We start from the raw sequence: 21,904 nt of genomic DNA, 5'->3' as shown, positions 1-21,904 counted from the left end.
AATGATACTGAGCTTGCTTGCTTCTGGCTTTGTCATTGTCTTGCCGCAAATGAACGGAAATTCGCTCCTCTGCCAAAGAACAATGCAATTGATTTAGGTACAGAGATTTTCATTTTCATTCTCATCCACACAAGAGGGTTAAAAGTTCTTTGTCTTGAGTTTATAAAAATCGTCTTTCCTTCTCCTTTCCAACCCCCACAAACGCACCCTTAGCACTGGACTTGTCTTGTTTTTCTCTCTGAACGCTTGATGATTGTTTTCTGTTTGACATTTCCTCGAGATGATGGTGTTGCAAACACATCATTGCTCTACTTTGACAATTAATAAGCAATCCTTGATGGAGATGAGCATGCAAACTCAACCCTCCCCAAGGATAAAAACAAACTTATGAATGACACAATGAAAAGTTGTGTATAGTTGTTGCTGCGTCATGATCCTGCTTAGCTGCCCTGTGATGGTAAACTATCATATTTCGCAACGCTCTTGATTGTATTAGAAATAGAAATCATCCAGCAGTGACGTGGCAGAGTAGTGTCATGAGTCTGTGTTGCAAGAGGAGTTATAAGTGATTGGCAAGGGCAAGGCGGTCGGTGTGGCTGGCATGCTGTTGATGGTCCATACTGTCATGGCATTTGGCAACATATCGCTCTCTCCAGAAGCCACTTTCTAGAACGTTATTAGGTTTTGAAGTGCTGCCGATGATATTTATGAGACGTTTATATGAGCTGGTGATGATTATGATGATTTTTTTTTCCTATATTTGCACTGGACTGGATGAAACTTATTATATAACAGTTTCATGATACTTTTTTTTTTTGGATTTTTCTCTGCAGAGGATTATACGCATTATTAATATCCATAAATTGTAGGCCCTTTTGTTTGCATAGAGAAGAGGTTGTAATGATTGAAATGTAAATGTTGCATGTCATTGCGTTGTTTGAGTTCCATTATGTCCATGGCTTGACAGAATATTAAAGGTCATAAATTGTTCAATGTTTTGTATGATTTGTCCTGTGCTTTGTTGTTTGAAAGATGCTTGGTTTCTTGGGAATTAAGAAAACAATTCAAGAAACGTCTCACAGTGGCCCGTTTTGACTTTTTTGCTTGCAAAATTAATATCTTCTAAACAAATAAAGACAACGCCACAATTTTTTTTTTTTTTATCTTGAAGCAAATTTCCAAGACTATGAAAATTGTGAGTTTCAAAAAAAAAACTTTACAGGGTGTTTCAGAATTTGGTGTTAAAATAAGAAGTTTTAGATAAGGTTGTAACATAATGGTATTTTGATTACAATCGTCAAAAATCAATTTCTGAAGTAATCTGAGTTAGGTGACACAGTGGGGAAAAAGGAAAGGAACCAATTCGAGTGAAACAGTGGGGAGAAAAGTATTTTTTTTGTTTTTTATTTTTATGCAAATTTTTTATTTTTCTTTATAGAAGAGTACATTTATAATGTATTTCAGTGATATATTACAAGTCAAACAGTGGAAAAAGATGAAAGTAACAAATTAAGACATAAAAAACACTAGATTTCTTTAAAACTATCATCTAAGTCCGGGGTAATTTGTAATAAACTCATCATTTCTGGAGAGTATTGTTCGTTCTTGCAGATCTTTTTGGTTTCTTACATGCCTTAAGAAAGAAATAGGTGTATCCGATGAGGTTGCAAGCATGTTAAATAGGTCTTCATTCTGCCGAATCCTTGAAACTTTGCACGTATTTTGATATCTGTACTTCTTGTGGTCTTTAACTTTGCACTCCTGGGCTTCTTCTGACAGTTCTCCAAGTTTAAGTGATTGATATTCGATGATATTTTGACTATGGACCATTATTTTGTGAAGAGTAGGCGTGAGTAGTTTTTCAGGATACTTTTTTTTAGAAGCTCTGCTGTTTTCTTAGTATACTCTCCAAATTTAACTGCATTCACTACTTCCCTGCAATTCAAAACATTCAGTACCTAGGTATTATTTTCAGCATCATAATAACTTCTCCATTGACTCCAGTTATTCGAGCGGTTGCATCTGATTGTTCTCCTTGAAGTGTTTCCATTATTAGTATTTCCATAGCCTTTCTTTGGTTTATCCACATCAAGTCCAAGCTCTTCTCGAAAACGCGTTTGGATCGCTTGTTTTCTTCTCTTTTCCATCTCCTTGGTCCCAATATATTCATAAAAAATCATGTTATTGAAATCCACCACTTACAAAACAAAGAACTCTAATTTTCCAAGATTTTATTTTCACACATCATGAAAAAAAAATGTCGAAAAAATGACTGACCTTTTCAAATCAAATCGCTCTAGCTCAGTTGGATGCAAAATGACGAAGCTGAGCTTTTGGATTTTTATTAAGAAATATATAAGGATTTTGAATCATCTGAGCTTGGTTTGATTACGTAGGAATCTTTTTTTTTTCTATGCAATTTGAAGTCGAAAAAGTGTGCAAAAAACAGTGTTTCTAAAAACATTAAATTTATTAAACAATTAAAAAATAAATTTTTTAATTTTTGGTTTAAATATTTACAGCATTTGAAAAAAAAAATAAAAATCAAAACGTTTTAGGAGCCCTCTTCCTAGTTTTAACACTCAAAGCTAAGAAAAAAAATAAAAAAACAGATTTTTTTTTCATAGTAAAAAATTATTAACTTTGACTTGCTCTATAAGGCACACCAATAACCCAAATTGAAAATTTTTTTTCGAATACTCGAGCTCCAACTATTTGTGAATCCAGTGATCTAAAAGTTTTTCATTATCGACCCACCCGAAAAATGAATATTGTCTTGACTAAATATAATGGTTAGATAAGTTAGCGAACCTAGGTCGGATGGTTCTGGGTGCAAATATTTTGAATTAATTCCCCGCCAATAACTCACTTTAAAAGTTTTCAAATTGTATGAAATTTTAAAGGTTAAGGCGTTACACTAGAACGTTACGCCTTGTTCTCTTTTAAATGGAAATATCATGTCAAATGCGAATTTTCGCGAAATATAAAGTAGACACATTGTTCAATTGGATTGTACCATCCTAAGTGGATTCCAACATGCAAACATATCGTAGATTTCCATCGAGAGATACGAGTTTTAAGTGAATTCGGATTATAGCAATAGCATATGTTGCCACTTGAGTTAAATGGATGTGTGTAGCAATGGCAATGGATGTGTATTTAAGTTAAAAAAAAGTCAAATGCTACATTTAAGAGACAAGTTCATGTGAACGAATCCATATGACATTTTTATTTTTGAAATTGAATTGTGAATCAATTATTTATTGGAGAAGAAGGTTTTCAAAATTTATAAACAGAATAATAGTCTATTTAATAGACCGGAGGAGCTCCAGAGCAAAATTAGGACAAATTCGTTCAAGAGTTTTTATTGCTGATTATGATTCCTTGGCATAAAAGAATACTCCAGCCAAAAGTGCTACTAAATCCATTGGTGCATTTCTGAGAAAACGGCAACACTGGTCGGTAACCATCATAATGTATTAGCAATCGAACATCGAAGTTCACATTTTACTAGTCAAAAGTGAGAAAATAGCAAGTTTTCTTCTATTAGACCGAGCAAATATTGGTAGTGGAGTTATAACCAAAATATAAGTAAACAGTTTCTTAACTTTATGCGTCTAAATATCGAATTCAAAGTTTGGAATCTTTAATGTTAAGTTTTATATGGTTTTCGAGGGGTTAGATAAAGTGAGTTTTCCAATTAATGTGAATAAGCTAAAGTGATACACAGAGAAAAATATGACCCGCTAAAAACTAACAGATTGCCATATTGTTTTACCGTCCATACATTTCATAAGGAAATCTTATTAAAATCAACGATTAATAAGGTTTTTTTAAGGAGATTTCTTATTATTTTTATAGAGAAAATCTTATTAAAATTTGACTGAAAAGTTGATTTTTTTTGCAACTTAGCACTAGAACAAAAATCGCGATCAATATTTTCATGGCAGGTTGGTTCAGGTGGTAAGGTGGGCGACTAATGATTTGAAGTCTCCAGTTCGAATCCCAGCCTGGTCATCGTTTTTTTTATTTTTTTGCAGATTTTAAAACAATAAGGAAAACCCGATTGTTTTAATAAGGTTTCCTTCTTGGATGAAAACCATAGAGAAATCTTATTGTTTTTGTTCTATTTTATGTGGTCTATTTTTCTCTGTGTATTATTTTAAATTCTAAATATATAAGAACTGATGCTCTGTCATTTTGAACATTGAAAAACTTAATCTCAGCGATGCGATTAGTATAACTCAAGATATGAGCTGTATAAGCCGTTATGTTTTCGAGACTATTGTGTTTAATTTTTTGTTTGTTTATTTGATAAAACAAAAAATCAAAAGTTCTTCAAATATTTGAAAAGTGTCATTTTCGCCTAACCTTGCGAGAAGAACGCGGACTTGAATTGAATTCAATTAACTCACGGAATTCATTTGTATCATTTTTTAGATAATTTCATTGTGTATAAGTCTGTCCTTGGACATTTTTGGTTTAAATGAGTAAAAATGGAGCTATGAAATAAAAACGGCACCGATGCCTTTTCCAAGATGGCGACTGTTCCCAATGTCCTAACATCCTAAAAAATTCACTGTTACGATAAGGACATACACCAAAGCACGTTCCATGAAAATGCAATTTGATTTAGGTACTAATTTGCCTCGGCTATTTTGTTTAAAACTCATTTGAGTATTTTTTTCGTTTTTCAAGAGAAACTTTTCGTTGGTCGTTGATTTTACAAGAATTGTTTTTTCAGGCCAATGTTTTTTATGCAATAATGCAATAGACCAAAGCTAATGGCTGTCCGTCCATCCATTCGATCCGTATTTATAAAAATGCACATACACAAAATTGCACACAAGGACATAAGGATGCAAATAAATTTTTTTGTTTGTAATATTAAGTTTTTATTAAATCAATATCTCGAAGTCTGTTTACTTTAAAAGTCTAAAAGTTACCAATTAATACGATTTTATCGAGTTTTAAAAACTTGCTTTTAACTAAAAAAGTCGAAAATGTAGAAAAAGTTCAAATTTTTGAAAAGGGACAAATTGCATATTATCAAAGGATTTTACCTCTACTTTATTTTATTAGTATAAAGTTTGGACGTACCTGCTTCATACACAAAATGCCCCTTGATTTAGTAAAAAAAAAAATCGTCAATTTTTTAACATTTTTTTTTCTTTGATTTTAGGTTAGAATTTTAGTCAAAAATAATTTTTTAAATTTTTTAACCATCTTAACTTGACAGACAATTTAATTTGCCATGAAAAGTGTCTTTGAAATATTTCAAATGAACCATTTCAAAATTAGTCTTGGTTTTCGAGTTAAATAAAGAAAAACTGAAAACCGACCAGTGTTGCCGTTTTCTTAGAAATGCACCAATGGATTTAGTAGCACTTTTGGCTGGAGTATTCTTTAATGCCAAGGAATCATAATCAGCAATAAAAATTCTTGAACGAATTTGTTCCATTCAAAAGGGTCTATTCAATAGACTATAAATAATTTTCTTGTAAAATATTTATTTTTATTTCTTAAAACTCGACAATAAATAAAACTTAAAAATAAGTTTCAGACTTTTAAACATTTTTTGATCAAAATCTGATGGAAACAAGTTTTTATCCCTTGAGAGTTGCAGCAACATTGGCAGCTTGTTGAGCGACTCCGATAGTCTGTATTGTAGCACGGCGAACATTTTGAACAGTGCGTTCCTAAAAATACAAGAAATTTTATTAAATTTAATTAAAAAAATTCACTAATGTTTGCAATCTTATACCAATCGTTTTCCTATTTTCTTCAACCATCCAGCTTCAGTTTGTCCAGCAAAAACAGCCAACACAAATGCAACGAAAATAAATAATTTTGAGAAATTCATATTTAGTGAGTATTTTTTAATTTTTTTCTTTAATTGAGAAAAGTATGTGATGCTTGAAGGCAGTGAGTATTATGATAACAGATGCTGTGAGATTCAGTTTATATACAGAAAATTATCTTGAGAGTTGGGTCTCGGGGATTTTTTAGCGAAATTGATACAGATGTCTTAAAAGACATAGGCAAGAAACAATTGCCTGGAATGGGGATCCCAGAATGAAATGTAGAATAAGATAGCTAATCAAAGAACTTTTCAACTACAATGTGATTAATCATCTTTGTGATGGACTAAATCAGAAGAAATAAATGAAGCATGAAAAAGAATTGAATTTTTGTAGGTTCTGTATCAACTTTTTTATGATAGCAACAAATCTTTAAATTTTGTATTTTATACGTTTGTTTGATTTCATATTTTTGCAATATGCTTGTATTTAATTAAAACAATAAAGTTTCAGATAAATGGTCAGTATAATACAATTTTTTACCATTATAAGGGGAACCTATTATTCGGTGAGATTTGACCCTGACTCATATATGTATTATAAAATTTATACGACTGAGTAACTCGGAAGTGGACTAGTAGTCAAAGTTGTATATCTACTCTCAGACGATAAATAATAAAATTGCTCAAAGTAAAATGGGAACTATTGTCCATTCATGTAGCACATAGTGACTAACATGAATTTTAAAAACGGAAATAAAACCACTTTATCACTTCTCAGAAAATTGAAACAAAAAAACACAAAAAGCTAAATTGTAATTTTTCATTATGATTCTGAGTAGAATTACATATTTCCTTAGCTCCACTAGGAGCCTTGGGCTTGGGGAGTAAAAAGGTGCAAAACGAAATCTGAACGCGTTCGCTTAAATTGACTGAGAGGACACTTAATTCAATTTTAGATTTTAAGAAAGTCCAAAATTTTAAAAAATTAATTTTTTGATGATTTTTTTTGCGTTCTTTGGCCATAACTTTTTTGTTAAGACAAATAAAAAAAAACATCACCCCTAGATTTTGATTAATCGAAGCGATTGCCATTTGTTTTATGAAAATTAGTCCATTATTACAGTGGTGACGAAAGTCCAAAATTTGTTTAATACATTTTTGGTGTTTTTTGGTCATAACTTTTTTGTTAAGACAAATAAAAAAAATCTAAAAAATATAGGTATCCCCTAGATTTTGATTAATCGAAGTGATTGCCATTTATTTTTTGAAAATGGGTCCATTATTACAGTGGTGACGAAAGTCCAAAAATTTTTAAATTAATTTTTTGGTGTTTTTTTTTTTGCGTTTTTTTGGCCATAACTAAAAAAAACTAAAAAATATCGCCCTTAGATTTTGATTTAACGAAGCGATTGGCGTTAAATTTTTCGAAATCAGACGAGTTTTGCAACTTTGGTGGCTGTCCAAACCTCAGCAGACAAATTGTCTGCAATGTTCAGGATCATTATTTTAGACAGTTTGAAACCCAAAAATCGTGTCTGGTTATTATCACTTCTCGAAACTCGTATAGTTAATGAATGGGAGGGGCCTTAAGCTCTTCAATATTATTCGAGCCTTATGTCTGGACGGGAAGGATATAATTCCCAAAATTGAAGTTGAAACTTACATCCAACTTATGTGTGTTTTTAAAATTTCAAAAACATATTTTTAAGTGGTTTTGACCTACAAAAAAATAAAATGCACGTACTTGCTCTTTCAGCTCAAAGCACTTTTACGTTAGCTTACTTGTAGATTTTAAGAGCTGGCTATATAGAAATTAAAAAAAAAAAATTGTTATTGGGGAAGAGCCGATATTTAGGGCAAAAAAAAAATGTATATGCCTTTTTTGGAAAAAATAAAAATGCAGTTTTATTGCAATCGCTTTGAATATCACGTCTGCAAAGTTTAATCAAAATCGTTAAAGTCGTCTTCAAGATATTAGGTATGAATTGAAAAAAAATTGTATGGGAGTTACACTTTCTAAGCAAGATATAAAAAAAAACAAAAAAAAACTTTCATAATTCCATAAAAATCATCTTTACCAAATTTGAAAAAAATCCATCCACCCGTTTAGGCTGTAAAAAAATGCCATGTATGTATATTTAAAATATTGTAGTTTTATATGCAAAACCTAATGGAAGAATATTTTTGAAAATTTAATATTATAAGAAATTTAAAAAATAATATGAAATTTGATTTTTAAATAACAAAAAACAAAAAATCTTTTTGAACGTGCTGAACCCCTTTACTACATAAGTATGTCATTTATTTCTCTTTCGAAACAAAGTTTTGAAAATCGGTAAAAATAGTTTTTTATAACTAAAAAACTTTAAACATTGTGGAGATAAGTATCTCGTGCAGTAAAAATTTACTTTTGCCTGGATTACAGTGTATTTTGAAATCCAAAAACTTAAAATTTCTCTGAAAAAGGCAATGGAGTTTTAATGTAAATTAAGAATTTAATAAACTGCATTTTGCACAAGAATCTTATAACATTTTTTTTTTCATTATAGAACTTGCTCAGAATACCTACAATTGAACAACTAATCTTAGAGGAGAGGAGTTATTATCCAGGAAATATAGTACATTGAGATACTTCCTCTAGCTTACCTCTCTTGATGTTAAGACTTAATACAAAAAATATTCGCCTCTCATAGGTAATGTTCCCTTAATCAACCTAAAAAATAAATTCCCACAAAAAGTTTGTTTTTTTACAATAATTTAATCAGTTTTATTATAAATATTTACATAAATAAAAATTAATTCTAAAATTTAAACTTTAACTTATATGAAAAGTTTTATCCCTTGATTGTTGCAGCAACATTTGCAGCTTGTTGAGCAACTCCAATGGTTTGTATTGTAGCATCACGAACATTTTGAACAGTGCGTTCCTAAAACAACATACATTTTATTAATTTAAAATAAACACTTGAATAATTTGTTGCAATCTTACCAATCGCTTTCCTATTTTCTTCAACCATCCACCTTCAGTTTGCCCAGCAAACACAGCCAATACAAATGCAACAAAAATAAACACTTTTGAGAAATTCATTTTTAAGTTTTGAGAATATTTTTGTTAATTTCTTTCTTTGACTAAGAAAAGTTGGCGATGCTTGAAGGCAGGGCAAATTGTGATAACAGATGCTGCGAGATTCAGTTTATATACAGAAAATTAAGACAATGAACTAAGTTTCGGGGGTTTCTTGTTGAAAAAATTCTGGAAGATACAAATACAGATGTTCAAATATCAGAAACAATTGCAAGAAATGGGAGTCCCAGAATATTATGTATAGATTATCAAAAAATGGTCCAACCACAGTGTGATTAATCACATTAATCTGAAGAAGTACCTATAGATGAAGCAATAAATTTTTTTAGTTTCCAAAAGACAATTTCTTACATTTTGATAAAATTCTTAATTTGGTACTTTTTCTGTTTATGTATTATATTACTGTTGGATTTTGTTTTATGTAGTCTGTTTGTGTTAATTTATTTCGCAAAAAAAATTCATTTCCAACCTAATTTGACATTATTTCTGTGCATAAATAAATTTATGTTAATAAATAAATTGCTCGACTGGAGTCGCACGTACTTGCTCTTATGCTTAAAGTAACTCTAATGTTAAAGCTTTTTGTTTTTATTCAAGAAATTTAAAATTTGATATTTTGAAGAAATTTCAAAAGTAGGTAAATCTGTTTTTATAATTAATTAAACACCGTTTTAAATGATCTTTTACAAAAAACCAAGTATGCCATTTTATTTCTTGTATAAAAAGGTATTTTTAGAAAAAAAATTTCGAAAATCGTTGGAGCCGTTTAAAAAAAAAAAATAATTTTTTATAAATATAAAAATTTTCTAACATTTTTCAAAAAAAAAGTTGGTATGCCATTTTGAAGAAATAATTAATTAACACATAAAAACGAAATTTAAAGATTTTTCTTCAAATAAATATTTTTTAAAAATCCAAAAGTGTGTTTTTTTGAAAATTTTCTTAAATTTTAATATAACTTTTACTTAAACGCTCTTGTATGAAAATTTTCGTTGAAAGCGGATTAGTCTTGTACGAGTTATCGACGGTTAAAAACGACAACCTCGTAAGTCGTTTATGCAAGTTTTTCAGAAATCAAAAAACCATTTTGTTGTGTTTCTTGTTTTTATATGGGATCTATCAATATGAGCTTTTGAATTTCGGCATTCCTGAAAATGTTCAAAACAACATTTTTGAACTGAATATACCAAAAGATAGCTCTGAATTTTCTGAATTGTTTGCATTAATAATATTTTTTCGAATTTTTCGACTTACGAGGTTATGAAGTTTAACCGTCGTTATGCATAAATCAAAAAAACCGTTCTATGACAGGTACCGTTAATAACGGTACAAAAAATATTTTTTTTATTTCAAAAGTAATACTTCACACATTAATTTTATACAATATCGTTAGAGCCGTTTTTGAAAAAAAAATTAACTTTTCTATTTCCGTTATATATGTACGGTGACCATCCGTCCCGGTTTACCCGGGACTGTCCCGTATTTCTACAGCTTGTCCCGGGTTTTTATTTAAGCAACTCGGGACGTATAAGTGTCCCCTATTTTGTAATTTGTCCCCTGATTGTCCCGTATTTGCACATTCTCTGAAAACAAGAAAAAAGTGGTTGGAAATTAAAATTTTTCGGATAAAGCCTAGTACGCTGCTGAAGCAAAAAGAAAATTTTTCTAAGTCTCCAAAGTCAAAAAACTGTTGCTGCAAGAAAAATTGCCTGGACAAATAAATGGGAGTGACAAACGATTGAAAACTCTCCATATATTCTTGCACAGGTAAGAATTTCGTTACCTTAGCTGCGTATTGTGCAACGAAAAGCAAAATTTTCGTTTACGATTTCGTTGTGCTGGTTTTGTATGAACATTTTCGTTTCGCTTCTGGACTAGGCTTCAGCTTTTTTTAATGTTCGTCAATTATTTAGTTCCAGCTTCTGTTTTTCAGGTTGCTACACCAGGTAAAAACGAATAAAGAACAACATATGGAAGAGTAAAGATCCCAGATAAGTTGAAAAACTGTTAAGGACATGTTGTGTTAAAGATCATACAATTTCAAAATCATTTGAAATAAAATTGAAATGTTAAAAAACATCTCTCCAGATTTTGATTAAAAAAACTTTGATTAAAAAAAGTTATTGACAGACATTATTATAAAACCATTTTCTTGATTTCTGATTTCGTAAACGACTTAAATGATTTTAACAAAAACGCTCCCATAAAATCGTTTAGAAAATTTTGATATCAAAACAAGGAAAAATTATGAAAACTCATTTAAAAAAATTAAAATTTTTTTTTTTAATCAATATTTTCAAAACGATCCAACGAATTTTGTATTTGTCCCGGGTTTCGCTTCCAGAAATATGGTCACCGTAGTTATATGGCAGGTACCGTTAGTTTTGGTCATAAAAATAAAATTCCAATTTCTCCTCTAGGGAATCACCCAAAACTGCTAAATACCAAGTTTGAGGAAAACCCCTTCACTCGTTTAGGCTGCAGCTCCAGATAGAGACAGACACACAGACAGACAGACAGAATTGCCGGACCCACTTTTTTGGCATTCTCCATCATCGTAATGTCAAGTAAAATTGTTAGGTATCTCGAGTTCGATTTTTTTTACGAATCCTAAACTTGCCCTATAGTACCATTGAATAATTATATATAGAAGTGACACCGGAAAAAACATCCGCTCTGTTTGAGGGGTGGCGCCACAATCGTTTGAGGAGTGGCGCCACAATCGTTTTAGGATTGTGTATTCGATGGCCGAAAAATCCCTGAAAAGGACTTTTGGTTACTAAGTAACCAAAACTATAATATTATTTATAATTGGTGTATTTGTATTAGTTTTGTTTTGTGTTAGTAGTGTGTTTGTTTATTTTTGTTTGTTTTGTAATATTCAAATTGAATTTATTTTTAATTTTTGTAATATTTTGAATTGAATATTTATTTTTGAATGTCTGATTTTTGTGTATATTTGAAAGGATTTTGTTTTTTGTTTTTATTAACGACAAGAAGATTTTCTTCAGTTATAGAGTGGAAGTGTTTATTTAATTTTGATTAGGGTGCTTTTTTGTAATAACATCTAGGCCAAAGTTGTAGTTCACATTATTTGAATGTTGTCCACATGCACTGTGGCATATACTTACTATTTTCTTAAACTACATAATGAAAGAGTAGGTAAGGATCAAGTTCATACAATATGGTCATATAACACATTATTTTAAAGTATTTTAATACATATTTCAAAGTATTTTAATACAATACGAAACTAGGTACCTAGTTTATTTGCTTAAACTGATTTATGTTAATGCTGTTAATGATAATTTAAAGTTTTATAAAATGTTAAATTTTGAAAAAAAAAATCTTTTCGTACCATTTTTGGATACTTTTCTAAAAAATGTTTGTTTACCTCTTCACCAATGGAGGTTGACCAATGAGAAAAAAGTTCTTCTAGTACTTTTCCAATTGGAAAAGCTCCATTGGAGGTGGTAGTCTACTAATAGTAGATTTTTTGGTTAATCTAGTACTATCATCTACTCATGCTCTTCTTCCCGAGTGGATACGATTTGTATTGAATTCGTTGAAAGTGCGTTCCATTGAAAATTGCAAGTAAACTACTATTAGTACTTTGCCACCTCCCAAAGGAACAGGGCTTATAATAGAAAATGCAAAAAAGTGGCACGGAATTTCCGTTTGTCTCTCTGTCTACAGCTAAACGCATCTACCGATTATCATCAAACTTGGTATGAAGCATTTTTTAGAGACTTTCCAGAGGGGTTTTTAGAACTAATTTTTTTACCAAAAATAACGATACCTGGGGTCGAACTACGGCATACGTTCGTGGTTCGTTAACGTTTTGACTATTGCTCTCTCTATTTAATCAGAAGAAAATGATAGAGACATAAAGCGTAGTTCGACCCCTGGTCATATATCAAATTCGGAAATGTTTAATTTTCTTGAAAACGGTACCAGTGATTTTGTTTAAAATAATTTATTTGTATAATATATAAGGTTCAAACGATTTTGAATTTTTATATTTAAGTCAGCCTTAAATTTGATTATTGGTAAGGCCCGTAGAAAATAAAATTTACTAATGATAAGTTTTGGTGAATAAAACTTCTTATTCAAAATTCTTTGGCGTGAACGATAACTTCCATCTTCGTCAAATGTATCTGTCATGAAGTAATGTTATCAGGTGTAGGTTAGCCTAATAGTAAGTAAATGTATAAGCGTGTTCGAATGTTCGGTATTCGGCCGAATCATTATTTGCAGCATCTCTAGTTGGTACCGTTAAAAAATTTCAATTTCCCCTCGTTGGAATCAAAAATAAACAAAAAGTTTGAGCCAAATCGACTTATTGGTTTCAGCTCTTTCCTCTTACAATATTACGTTGAGTTTTTCTTAACGCTTTTCTTTTTTTCTTTAAGGGCCATTTGCTGAAACGAACCTTAAATAATTTATTTTGAACAGTTTATGTTTATGCTCTACTTTTTCCTCGGCGTAAACTGTCACATAAGGATTTATGTTGTAATTAAATGCTTAAGTTTCGATTCAGCAAAAAACGGCGCTAATTGTTACGCATTTCATAATATTGCCAAAAAAAATGTAATATAAAAAAATAGCAATCTCTGTGGGGATACGAACTCAGAGAGCAAAATTAAAAAGCAATCACCTTATCACCTACGCTCATAGGACTATTGGAATAAGGGTAACTTTCATGCCCTATAAGCTATAACAAGCCTAGGATATACAACAATAATATTTAATTTTCTTCAAATTCTCGTCGTTAATAAAAAAATTCTTGTTTTTAATATCGAGTTACTATGGATACATTTATAATGTCAACTAACTTTTCAATATTTTTGTTTGATATTTGTGAAGTTTTGTATGTATGAGTAAAACTTCCTTATTTTCTTTTTTCATTTATAGGATGTCGATGTGTCAATACGATTTATTTTTGTTTGATATTTGTTTTATGTTTAATGTGTGAGTAAAATTTCCTTATTTTTTTTTCTATTATAGAATGTTGACGTGTCGATACGATTTATTTTTATTTGATATTTGTTTCCTTATTGTGTATTAGTGAAATTTCCTTTTTTAAAAAACACATTTTTGGAAACATTATTTTCTAGGACAAGCTCCATTCTCTCTGGGGATTTTTTAGTACATTTGATTGCCGAAAAAAATAAAATTGTTTGGCGCTAGAAACTATCGGTGTCACTTCTATATATAATTATTCAATGATAGTACCTATATCGTTTTAGTTTTAATTCAACGAATTTCTTTTTATAAACTTTAAATATAAATCAGAGGTAAAATTAAAAAAGAAAAATAATTTTTGAATTTTTGAAAAATACATATTTGGAATTTTTTTTTTTGAAAAATCAAAAACTTGAATTTTTATAAATTTTAATTTTAAAAGTTGTTAAGTAATCTTCAAAATGACATAGATACTTACTTTATTTTCAAACTTTTTTCAAAAAATTATTTTATAGGTATTCTAAAGCGGAGCTACGAGTTTTTTATAGGTATTCTAAAGCGGAGCTACGAGTTTTTATTTTTTCTGAAAACAGCTCATATTTATTTAAGAAAATTTATTTTTTTTAGTGTTCCAAAAATTGATTTTTCATAAAAAAAAAAATTAAATTTTTTTTTGTTTTATCTAAAAATATATTTTTTAAAATAGAGTGGCAATATTTTTTAATTATTAAAATCCAAAATTTGAAAGGAGCCTTTTAAAAAATATAGATTTTTCTCTTTGAAAATTTCAAGTTCATGTATGTCGTATGTGTATGTATAATATCAAAATTATAGCACTTTAAAATAACAAGTTGATCATGTAGCCCCTTATAAAAATTTTGAATGTTCAATTTTTTAAACGAGATATAGGAAATTCTGAAAAGAACTAGTTGTTCAATTAAAAATAAAGAAGAAATCGCTTTTGAAAAACCGTTTATCGTCATTTTTTTTGTTTTTTTTTTCATTAAAATTGGATAAAATTCTGTTTTTATCATTTTTATGCAGCGATTTTCTCTAAAAATGCTGTTATAGCATTTTTGTTGATATCAATATTAATTTGTCTTATTTGGTTAACATAAATCAGAAAACACCATACAAATACATAATGTCCATATTGTTTTTATTCTTCCACATAAACTCGTATCAACAGAAAACTTTTTCCTGTAACAAAACTATAATAATTTTGTTTTTTTTTCATAAAAAAATAATTTTATTTTCCTTAAATTTATAAAATAAATAAAAACTTATTCTAATTTTCAGACTATCTAACATTTCAAAATCAACGTTTTATCCTTTGATAGTTGCAGCAACATTGGCAGCTTGTTGAGCAACTCCAATTGTCTGTATTGTTGCATCACGAACATTTTGGACAGTGCGTTCCTAAAAAAAATATTTTATAAAAATTAAAATAAAATAATTAAATATATTGCTTTTTATATACAATCTTACCAATCTTTTTCCAATTTTCTTCAACCATCCAGCTTCAGTTTGTCCAGCAAACACAGACAAAACAAATGCAACAAAAATAAATACTTTTGAGAAATTCATAATGAAATCTTAGAATTCTTGAATTTACTTCTTTGACTAAGTAAAAGTATGTGATGCTTGAAGGCAGTGAGTATTATGATAACACAGATGCTGCGAGATTCAGTTTATATACAAAAAAGTAATCTCGCGAACTAAGTCACGGGGATTCCTTTGCAAAACAAGCCCAAAAAGACAGTTGTTCAAATAAAGCACGCAAAATGGGAATCCCAGAAAAAGAACTCAAGAAGGTTATCAGTGCATTTGAACTTATGTATAAATTTCGTATTATTATCATAGAAATAGGAGAAGAAATCATAATTTAATCAGAAGAAGTGAACTAACCACAAGACCGAATTATGTTGGGAAGAGATATTTTAGTATGCTGTGGGATTTACTTTTCTACTTGACATTTATGAATAATTAAGAAAAATCACCGGAGTGTGTCACATATCTACTTACTTGGATATCCCTTAGATCAAACAGACTTTTTGAAGACTTGCCAATTATTGGCACCACTCGTATAATGAATTATGACCCCTCAAGCTGAGTTAATTTGCCCTTAAAGTATAACAAATCCTTACACCGGAAGAAGTCCTAAAAGGTTCAATCCAAAAGTCGTAACTAAATTAAAAGTTAAGCTGAAGATTTCACTTGGTCATCATCATCCTTCGGCACACCCACCCACCAACAAGTATTGTTCTTAAAATCAACCCCCACAACAAAATCAATATGACTTGGCAACAAAATATTACTCAACTTCTTATGCTGCAAGAAACACTCAACAGGACTTCAGTAAATTAAACCAACAGCGCCAAGGATTAGTAATGAGAGAAAAGTCGACTTTCTAGTTGTTCGCCATATCAAAAAAGGCTAAGTGGGTTGGTTGGTTTTGGTCTTTTGGTCAGACGGATTACGAAATTTACGATTTACATGTGAGTATAAGTCGACGACCGCCCATCATGTTATTGATGGTGACCACCCTAGAACAGGATTCGAATTCCCTTTTGGGCAGAAGGAACTTCTTGTCTTGTTGCTTGTTGTAAGAAATCTTCTTAGACTAATGAAATCGTAAGCTTTGAGATGGAAAGAAAGGCAAAGAAAAATCAACTTCCCTTGTGATATGAGCACCACACTCAAATCTTGAAGTATATTTATTCGAATTCTTTAGCTGATTAAGCATCAAATCGGGACTTGATTACATTAATCAATTGTGAAATCGTCCTTCGATACAAAAAAAAATTCGTTTTCCCCCCATCGAGTTGGGTGGACTATAGTCTGGTCAGTCAGAGTAGACGACGATATAATGATGGACGTTGTTCTATACCTCTTTCCCTTGACTAATGAAGGAGAAAAAATTCTGGTATATCCTTGATAATATAAATGTGTACTTTCGTTTGCCGTCATGTAGCTCGTAGGTAGTAGATACGCTCGAAATGTTGTGAATTGTGCGATTGTGCATTTTGGGAAATTAAGTTAATGAAGGAATAAATGAGTTCGATGAGATGCGATGATGGCATCCATTTAATGAAATTAATGACGGGAATTTTTTGTTTCTGTCTGAAATGTAACAGGGTGTTTCTAAAAATAAAGAAAAAAAAAGGGTGTTACGTAGAATTTTTTGCTCACTAATTTAATTAAAATGGCCTTTGTAAAGGTATCATACTGATTCAACTAACTTCATTGCTCGTTTGCAGAAATATCTAGTTTGAAACAGGTGGCATGATTCGATAACTTTTTGAAATTTCCAAATCCAAAAATGTCTGATTGATATTCTTGAATGAAAGGGTAATAATTTAGTCTATTTAGAAATTAACAAAGAAATCTGTTACACTTTCACACAGTTGTTTTTGTAGGAGGCAACACTGTCTAAACTGTTTGTTTGAAAAAAAAAATGTATTTAAAAGAACGTAGTCTTGGTTAAAAACTACGTAGTTCTCGTTGCTATAGGAAATCAACGAAGTTGCCTGCTTTCTCAGCAGACTTACCAAAACGATTGTTATTGAAAACGAGCGTTGGAACCGAGGACGAAGTGGTTTAGCGTATTTTTTTGCAAATGACCAAAAACTTTTAATGTCTTTGGGACGTCCCAATATTTTTTTAATTTAAATGGTCTTAAATCAGGCTCATACATTGACAAAATATTTTCACGACCGTTACCAAAGGCCTCTCTTAGAAAATCATCTTTTGAGAAGTAAATACCTTGTACCTAAGCATCATTTTTTTTAACGTAGAAAAAGACTTTTGATAAAGATTTTTAGACAAGAGAAATACCTCTCATTTGGGGAAACCGACGAAGTTACGAATACCAGAGTTACGGGCGACAGAGTTACGAGCGTCAAAGTTACGCGAAACCGAAGTTACGAAAAATGAGAGTTACGAATTTTAAAGTTATGTTAAGCTATGACATGTGATTTTTGGGTTGGCAACAATTGCGAGGAACGATATGGAATTATGGAAATACAAACAAGATATTAACATTTTTCTCATTGGTCAGAACTAAATGAGTTAAGCGAAAATGGATGTTATTTAATTTTGTAAAATTTTGACTGGATAGGTATAGATATACATATATGGTTTTGTTTTTGTGGGAAGATCGCAAAAACGTTGAAATAGAAAAAAAAACATTTGTATACCTACTTATGTAAGTTTGGGGGACATAATTGAATTTAACTTCTTATATGTCCAACTAATATTGCACCTACGTATCGATATTCTCTTATTTATGTTTCCATAACTCCATATCGTTCCTCGCAATTGTTGCCAACCCAAAAATCACATGTCATAGCTTAACATAAATTTAGAATTCGTAACTCTAGTTTTTCGTAACTTCGGTTTCGCGTAACTTTGACGGCCGTAACTCTGTCGCGCGTAACTCTGTTATTCGTAACTCCGTTACCGTTTCCTCTCATTTGATATTATTTTTGAACATCCATTACTACGCATTCTACGATTAATTGTTTGAAGAAATAGCTGAAATCTTGATTTAAAAAACCGAATCTTCAATCTCAAATATCTCCAAAACCCCACCAACGAATTTGAAAATATTTTACCCACCTTTCATTTGATACCAATTTCATTAGTGAACCCAAAAATGTGCCATCTCTTCAAATCATCAAAACTTGTATGTATCTGTAATAATCATCATTTAGGCTGGAATCATCAGCTGAATTCTTAAGGTGGACTGCACGGTATTGAATATTGAATGTTTATAGACAACAACTCAGCTTCATGGTTCAAGGTGGTTCTGTAGGAAAAAAATCATATGTGCAATTCACACGTGGTAGAAGTGAAACCTTAAAAAATCACTTTTCTTGAAAAAAAAATTACACCATTTGAATAAAGCTATATTTTAACAATACGTTAAAGTAAAAAAAATAATAATTTATTCAAACAATCATTTTTCATGAAAAAAGCAAAACAAAGTATCTTTTTCTTCTAACACCATTAAATCCATTTTTTTTTAAATGACATCCTATATAAAATTGTTAACCATCTGAAAGCTTATTATTTCACCTTTTATATGACGCTTCAATCATATTTCAACGGTGCCTACAAAAGAGTAAGAATTGTTTAAGGCCAACCATGTCGAAATTTCAAACTGAGACTACAACAGTACTTCCTACAGTTGCACTGTGATGACCAGTCAACAACGGCAAAAGATCTTCACAAATACTTTTCAAGTTTTTCAATTTAAGATTTATATAACTTGTAGAGCACGTATTGTTATGTGTGATATATCAAATGAAAGGGAATATTATCAGCATGCGTATTAAGTAAGATCAAATTTGTATGTTGTCTAGATCAAAAGATATAGCTTGTTTCGAAAACGAACATCTTTTCACCGTTATCTCAGGATTTTGAATATGAAATTAATTGAAATTTTGTACAATTATAGTTTATTATTATACTATTACCTATAGTATTAATTTCATTTTTCTATCTTTTTAAACAAAAAAAAAAATAATCAATTGATTTTTCCTGTCGCTTTTTCGTTTCATCGTGTTTTAAATCACTACGATACTAAAGAAGTTTTGGGATGTTTGGCTTTGGTTTCTGTTAAGGTATATGATTATCAAAGAATAATTTGATAATATTACTTCCGTCCATGTATCTAACTATGAGTACTTTACCACAGCGCGCCAAGAAATAAAACCTAGCCCAAAATGCCGAATTTTGAATGTCGGGTAATAATTGCCTTTTTTCAAGTGAAATAAGCACTTTTAAGTTACTTTGGTTTTTGTCATTTTAAAGACCAGATGTTCATAAACAATTTTCTTAATAGTTTGAAACTTAAAACAAATGATGGTTGAACAATTTTAATAAAGATTGATGATTTATAAGTTTCAAAATGACAATACAAAAACAAACTGACTAAAAAATCATTAAAAATCCACCACAAACAAAAAAAAAAAAAAAAAACAAGAAAAGAGAATTAATGAAATTAATCCACTTTTCCACACTCCTTCCAGTTACTTGAATTCACAATCACAAAATACGAAAAGACTTATGATTCATTGAGCCAAATAAAACCCCAAGAGAATTATACCAAACACAATAATTGGATTCTTCGTTCGTTTCGTTTTGTTACAAATTATTCTTCAATGTGTATATACAAATTGTTATAAATGACAGCCTGCCTGTTTGGTACTAGCACTGGCATTATAGGTATCTATCTCTTCTAGGCATAGAACGTATATAAAATAGGAAGGATATATTTTATCTGTGTACTCTCGAATTCTCTCTCGTAATAATAATTATTCTAGCTTCAGTGAAGGCAAATAAACCTTTCAATTTGTATATGAAATATTTTTGAGTCCTTGTGGATGATATAGATATACCTAGAAAAGAAGAGAAGATAGAGTAGGCAGATTTAACGGAATAAAGGCAAATATTATAAAGTTCTTGAAAACAACCAGCCCATGAATAAAATTTCTACCCATATTCGTTTTATTTATAAATGAGCGTAGAAATTAAGTAAATTTAAGTGCACAGTAACAGGTTTATACGAATTTTGACATCTTATTTGTTTAATGAAGGCTCCGAACACATTATAAACGTGTGTAAATATTCTGAAAATGAAACCATTCAACACAACAAGTGCTTGAAGACAATTATTGATATTAAAAATAGTAACTAATGGGATCCTTTTGGCAATGCATAAAAAGAGTATTTGGGTACATATTAGGGTGAGTCAAAAAAATCGAAATTCTTTTTTTTTTTGATTTGGTACTCCGAAAAATCGATTGCTAGACACCTCTAGAATATACCAAATATGAGCTCTTAATATTCATGGGAAGGTCCTCCGCTTCGCAATTTTCCATTTTTACATCAAGCTTCTACTAATAAAAAAAATCATTTTTTTTAAATCGATTTTTAGCAAATTTCTTTACATATTCTTGTAGGAAATTGAACGCTCTACAAAAAAAGGCCTTGTATACTTTTTTTTGTTAATCTAACCGTTTAATAGATATTTGAGGTCCAAAAATCGAGAAAATCTTTAAAAATTCGTTTTTTGTTCTTAATTTTGTAACAACTTGAAAAATTATACTAAACAAACGCGCAAGACATATTCTTGTAGGAAAAAGATTGTTCCACAAAAAAGGTCTTATTAATTTCTTTTATTAATCTAACCATTCTAAAGATATTCGAGGTCAAAGATAAAAAAAAAATTATAAAAACATTTTTTACTTTTCAAAATATGCACTGTATATAGGTCCAAAGTTTTTAACTATATGGTTAGATAAAATTGGCCACCATTGATTATTTATTATACAATCCTGATCAACACAAAATATCCTGGAGACAGTTTCGAAAATTTAGCGAATACTTCTTTCACAACCACGACTTTATTGTCTTCAACGGGATAAACTTTTTTTTATCAAAATTCATTTGATATTTCTGGTAAAATCGTTTATTCACTTATTCAAAAACATTTTAAAAGCCGACATCATCTAACATCGAAGTTACTTTCCGACAACTGCCCCTATTGCTGCACCCGCACCAACTATAGCTGCTGCATCTTTAGCAACTGGAGCAGCCTTGTGAATGACTTGTCCAACTTTCTTTCCAACTTTTTCCTAAAAAAAATAGATATGACGGTAATAAAGGAACTCGGCACATTATGAATTAATCCTTTAATACTTACTAAGGCTTTTCCGATTTTCTTAAAAATACTTTTACCCTCTGCTCCAGGTCCAACAATTAATACCAAAACTAAGGCAAATAGAAAAATGTATTTGAAGTTCATTTTTGAAATTTTTTTTTTTGTTTATGTGTATTTTTCAGGCTAAAAGCTGTAAAATAAAATCGGCCAGTTTTCTAGCGTTTCCGCTTTATATACCTACTAATTTTTTTTTTATAGTTTTATTTTATCAAAATTTTAAAACGATAAGCACATATTTTATGATAAAACTTCAAGTTCTAATGTGCTTAAGCTCAGACTAAATTTAATTAATTTTTCTCGAGTTCAAAACACTTGAATCAAT

At 30.3% G+C, this 21,904-nt stretch overlaps 3 protein-coding genes and 1 long non-coding RNA gene across 4 annotated transcripts; all 4 read right to left on the bottom strand.

The window, feature by feature from the left end:
• Positions 1-5,534: 5,534 nt before the first annotated feature.
• On the bottom strand, positions 5,535-5,987 carry LOC129917242 (sarcotoxin-1B-like). The gene is made up of 2 exons (XM_055997660.1): positions 5,765-5,987; positions 5,535-5,699 (listed from the first exon to the last, which is right to left on the bottom strand). The coding sequence occupies exons 1-2, from the start codon at positions 5,861-5,863 to the stop codon at positions 5,607-5,609; spliced, it is 192 nt and encodes a 63-aa protein (XP_055853635.1). The 5' UTR covers positions 5,864-5,987; the 3' UTR covers positions 5,535-5,606.
• A 2,635-nt stretch (positions 5,988-8,622) lies between these two features.
• LOC129917244 (sarcotoxin-1B-like) lies at positions 8,623-8,956 on the bottom strand. The gene is made up of 2 exons (XM_055997662.1): positions 8,793-8,956; positions 8,623-8,730 (listed from the first exon to the last, which is right to left on the bottom strand). The coding sequence occupies exons 1-2, from the start codon at positions 8,889-8,891 to the stop codon at positions 8,638-8,640; spliced, it is 192 nt and encodes a 63-aa protein (XP_055853637.1). The 5' UTR covers positions 8,892-8,956; the 3' UTR covers positions 8,623-8,637.
• Positions 8,957-15,148: 6,192 nt separating this feature from the next.
• Positions 15,149-15,617, bottom strand: LOC129917243 (sarcotoxin-1B-like). The gene is made up of 2 exons (XM_055997661.1): positions 15,342-15,617; positions 15,149-15,272 (listed from the first exon to the last, which is right to left on the bottom strand). Exons 1-2 carry the CDS (start codon positions 15,438-15,440, stop codon positions 15,180-15,182), a joined length of 192 nt encoding a protein of 63 aa, XP_055853636.1. The 5' UTR covers positions 15,441-15,617; the 3' UTR covers positions 15,149-15,179.
• A 4,856-nt stretch (positions 15,618-20,473) lies between these two features.
• Positions 20,474-21,674, bottom strand: LOC129917247 (uncharacterized). The gene is made up of 3 exons (XR_008772622.1): positions 21,565-21,674; positions 21,108-21,496; positions 20,474-20,488 (listed from the first exon to the last, which is right to left on the bottom strand). It is a non-coding gene; the product is annotated as an uncharacterized LOC129917247 (long non-coding RNA).
• Between the last annotated feature and the right edge of the window lie 230 nt (positions 21,675-21,904).

This window comes from Episyrphus balteatus, chromosome 3 (assembly GCF_945859705.1).
Source record: "Episyrphus balteatus chromosome 3, idEpiBalt1.1, whole genome shotgun sequence".
NCBI classification, from domain to species: domain Eukaryota; kingdom Metazoa; phylum Arthropoda; class Insecta; order Diptera; family Syrphidae; genus Episyrphus; species Episyrphus balteatus.
Note: the sequence above shows the minus strand (reverse complement) of the source record. Positions and strands in the feature narration are given on the sequence as shown.

Excerpts from the sequence above, each read along its gene's own strand:
- LOC129917242 (XM_055997660.1), bottom strand. The coding sequence starts at position 5,863 with ATGAATTTCTCAAAATTATTTATTTTCGTTGCATTTGTGTTGGCTGTT. Across the intron at positions 5,700-5,764 it reads AGAAAATAGGAAAACGATTG|GAACGCACTGTTCAAAATGT; the intron begins GTATAAGATTGC and ends TTGTATTTTTAG.
- LOC129917244 (XM_055997662.1), bottom strand. The coding sequence starts at position 8,891 with ATGAATTTCTCAAAAGTGTTTATTTTTGTTGCATTTGTATTGGCTGTG. Across the intron at positions 8,731-8,792 it reads AGAAAATAGGAAAGCGATTG|GAACGCACTGTTCAAAATGT; the intron begins GTAAGATTGCAA and ends ATGTTGTTTTAG.
- LOC129917243 (XM_055997661.1), bottom strand. The coding sequence starts at position 15,440 with ATGAATTTCTCAAAAGTATTTATTTTTGTTGCATTTGTTTTGTCTGTG. Across the intron at positions 15,273-15,341 it reads AGAAAATTGGAAAAAGATTG|GAACGCACTGTCCAAAATGT; the intron begins GTAAGATTGTAT and ends TATTTTTTTTAG.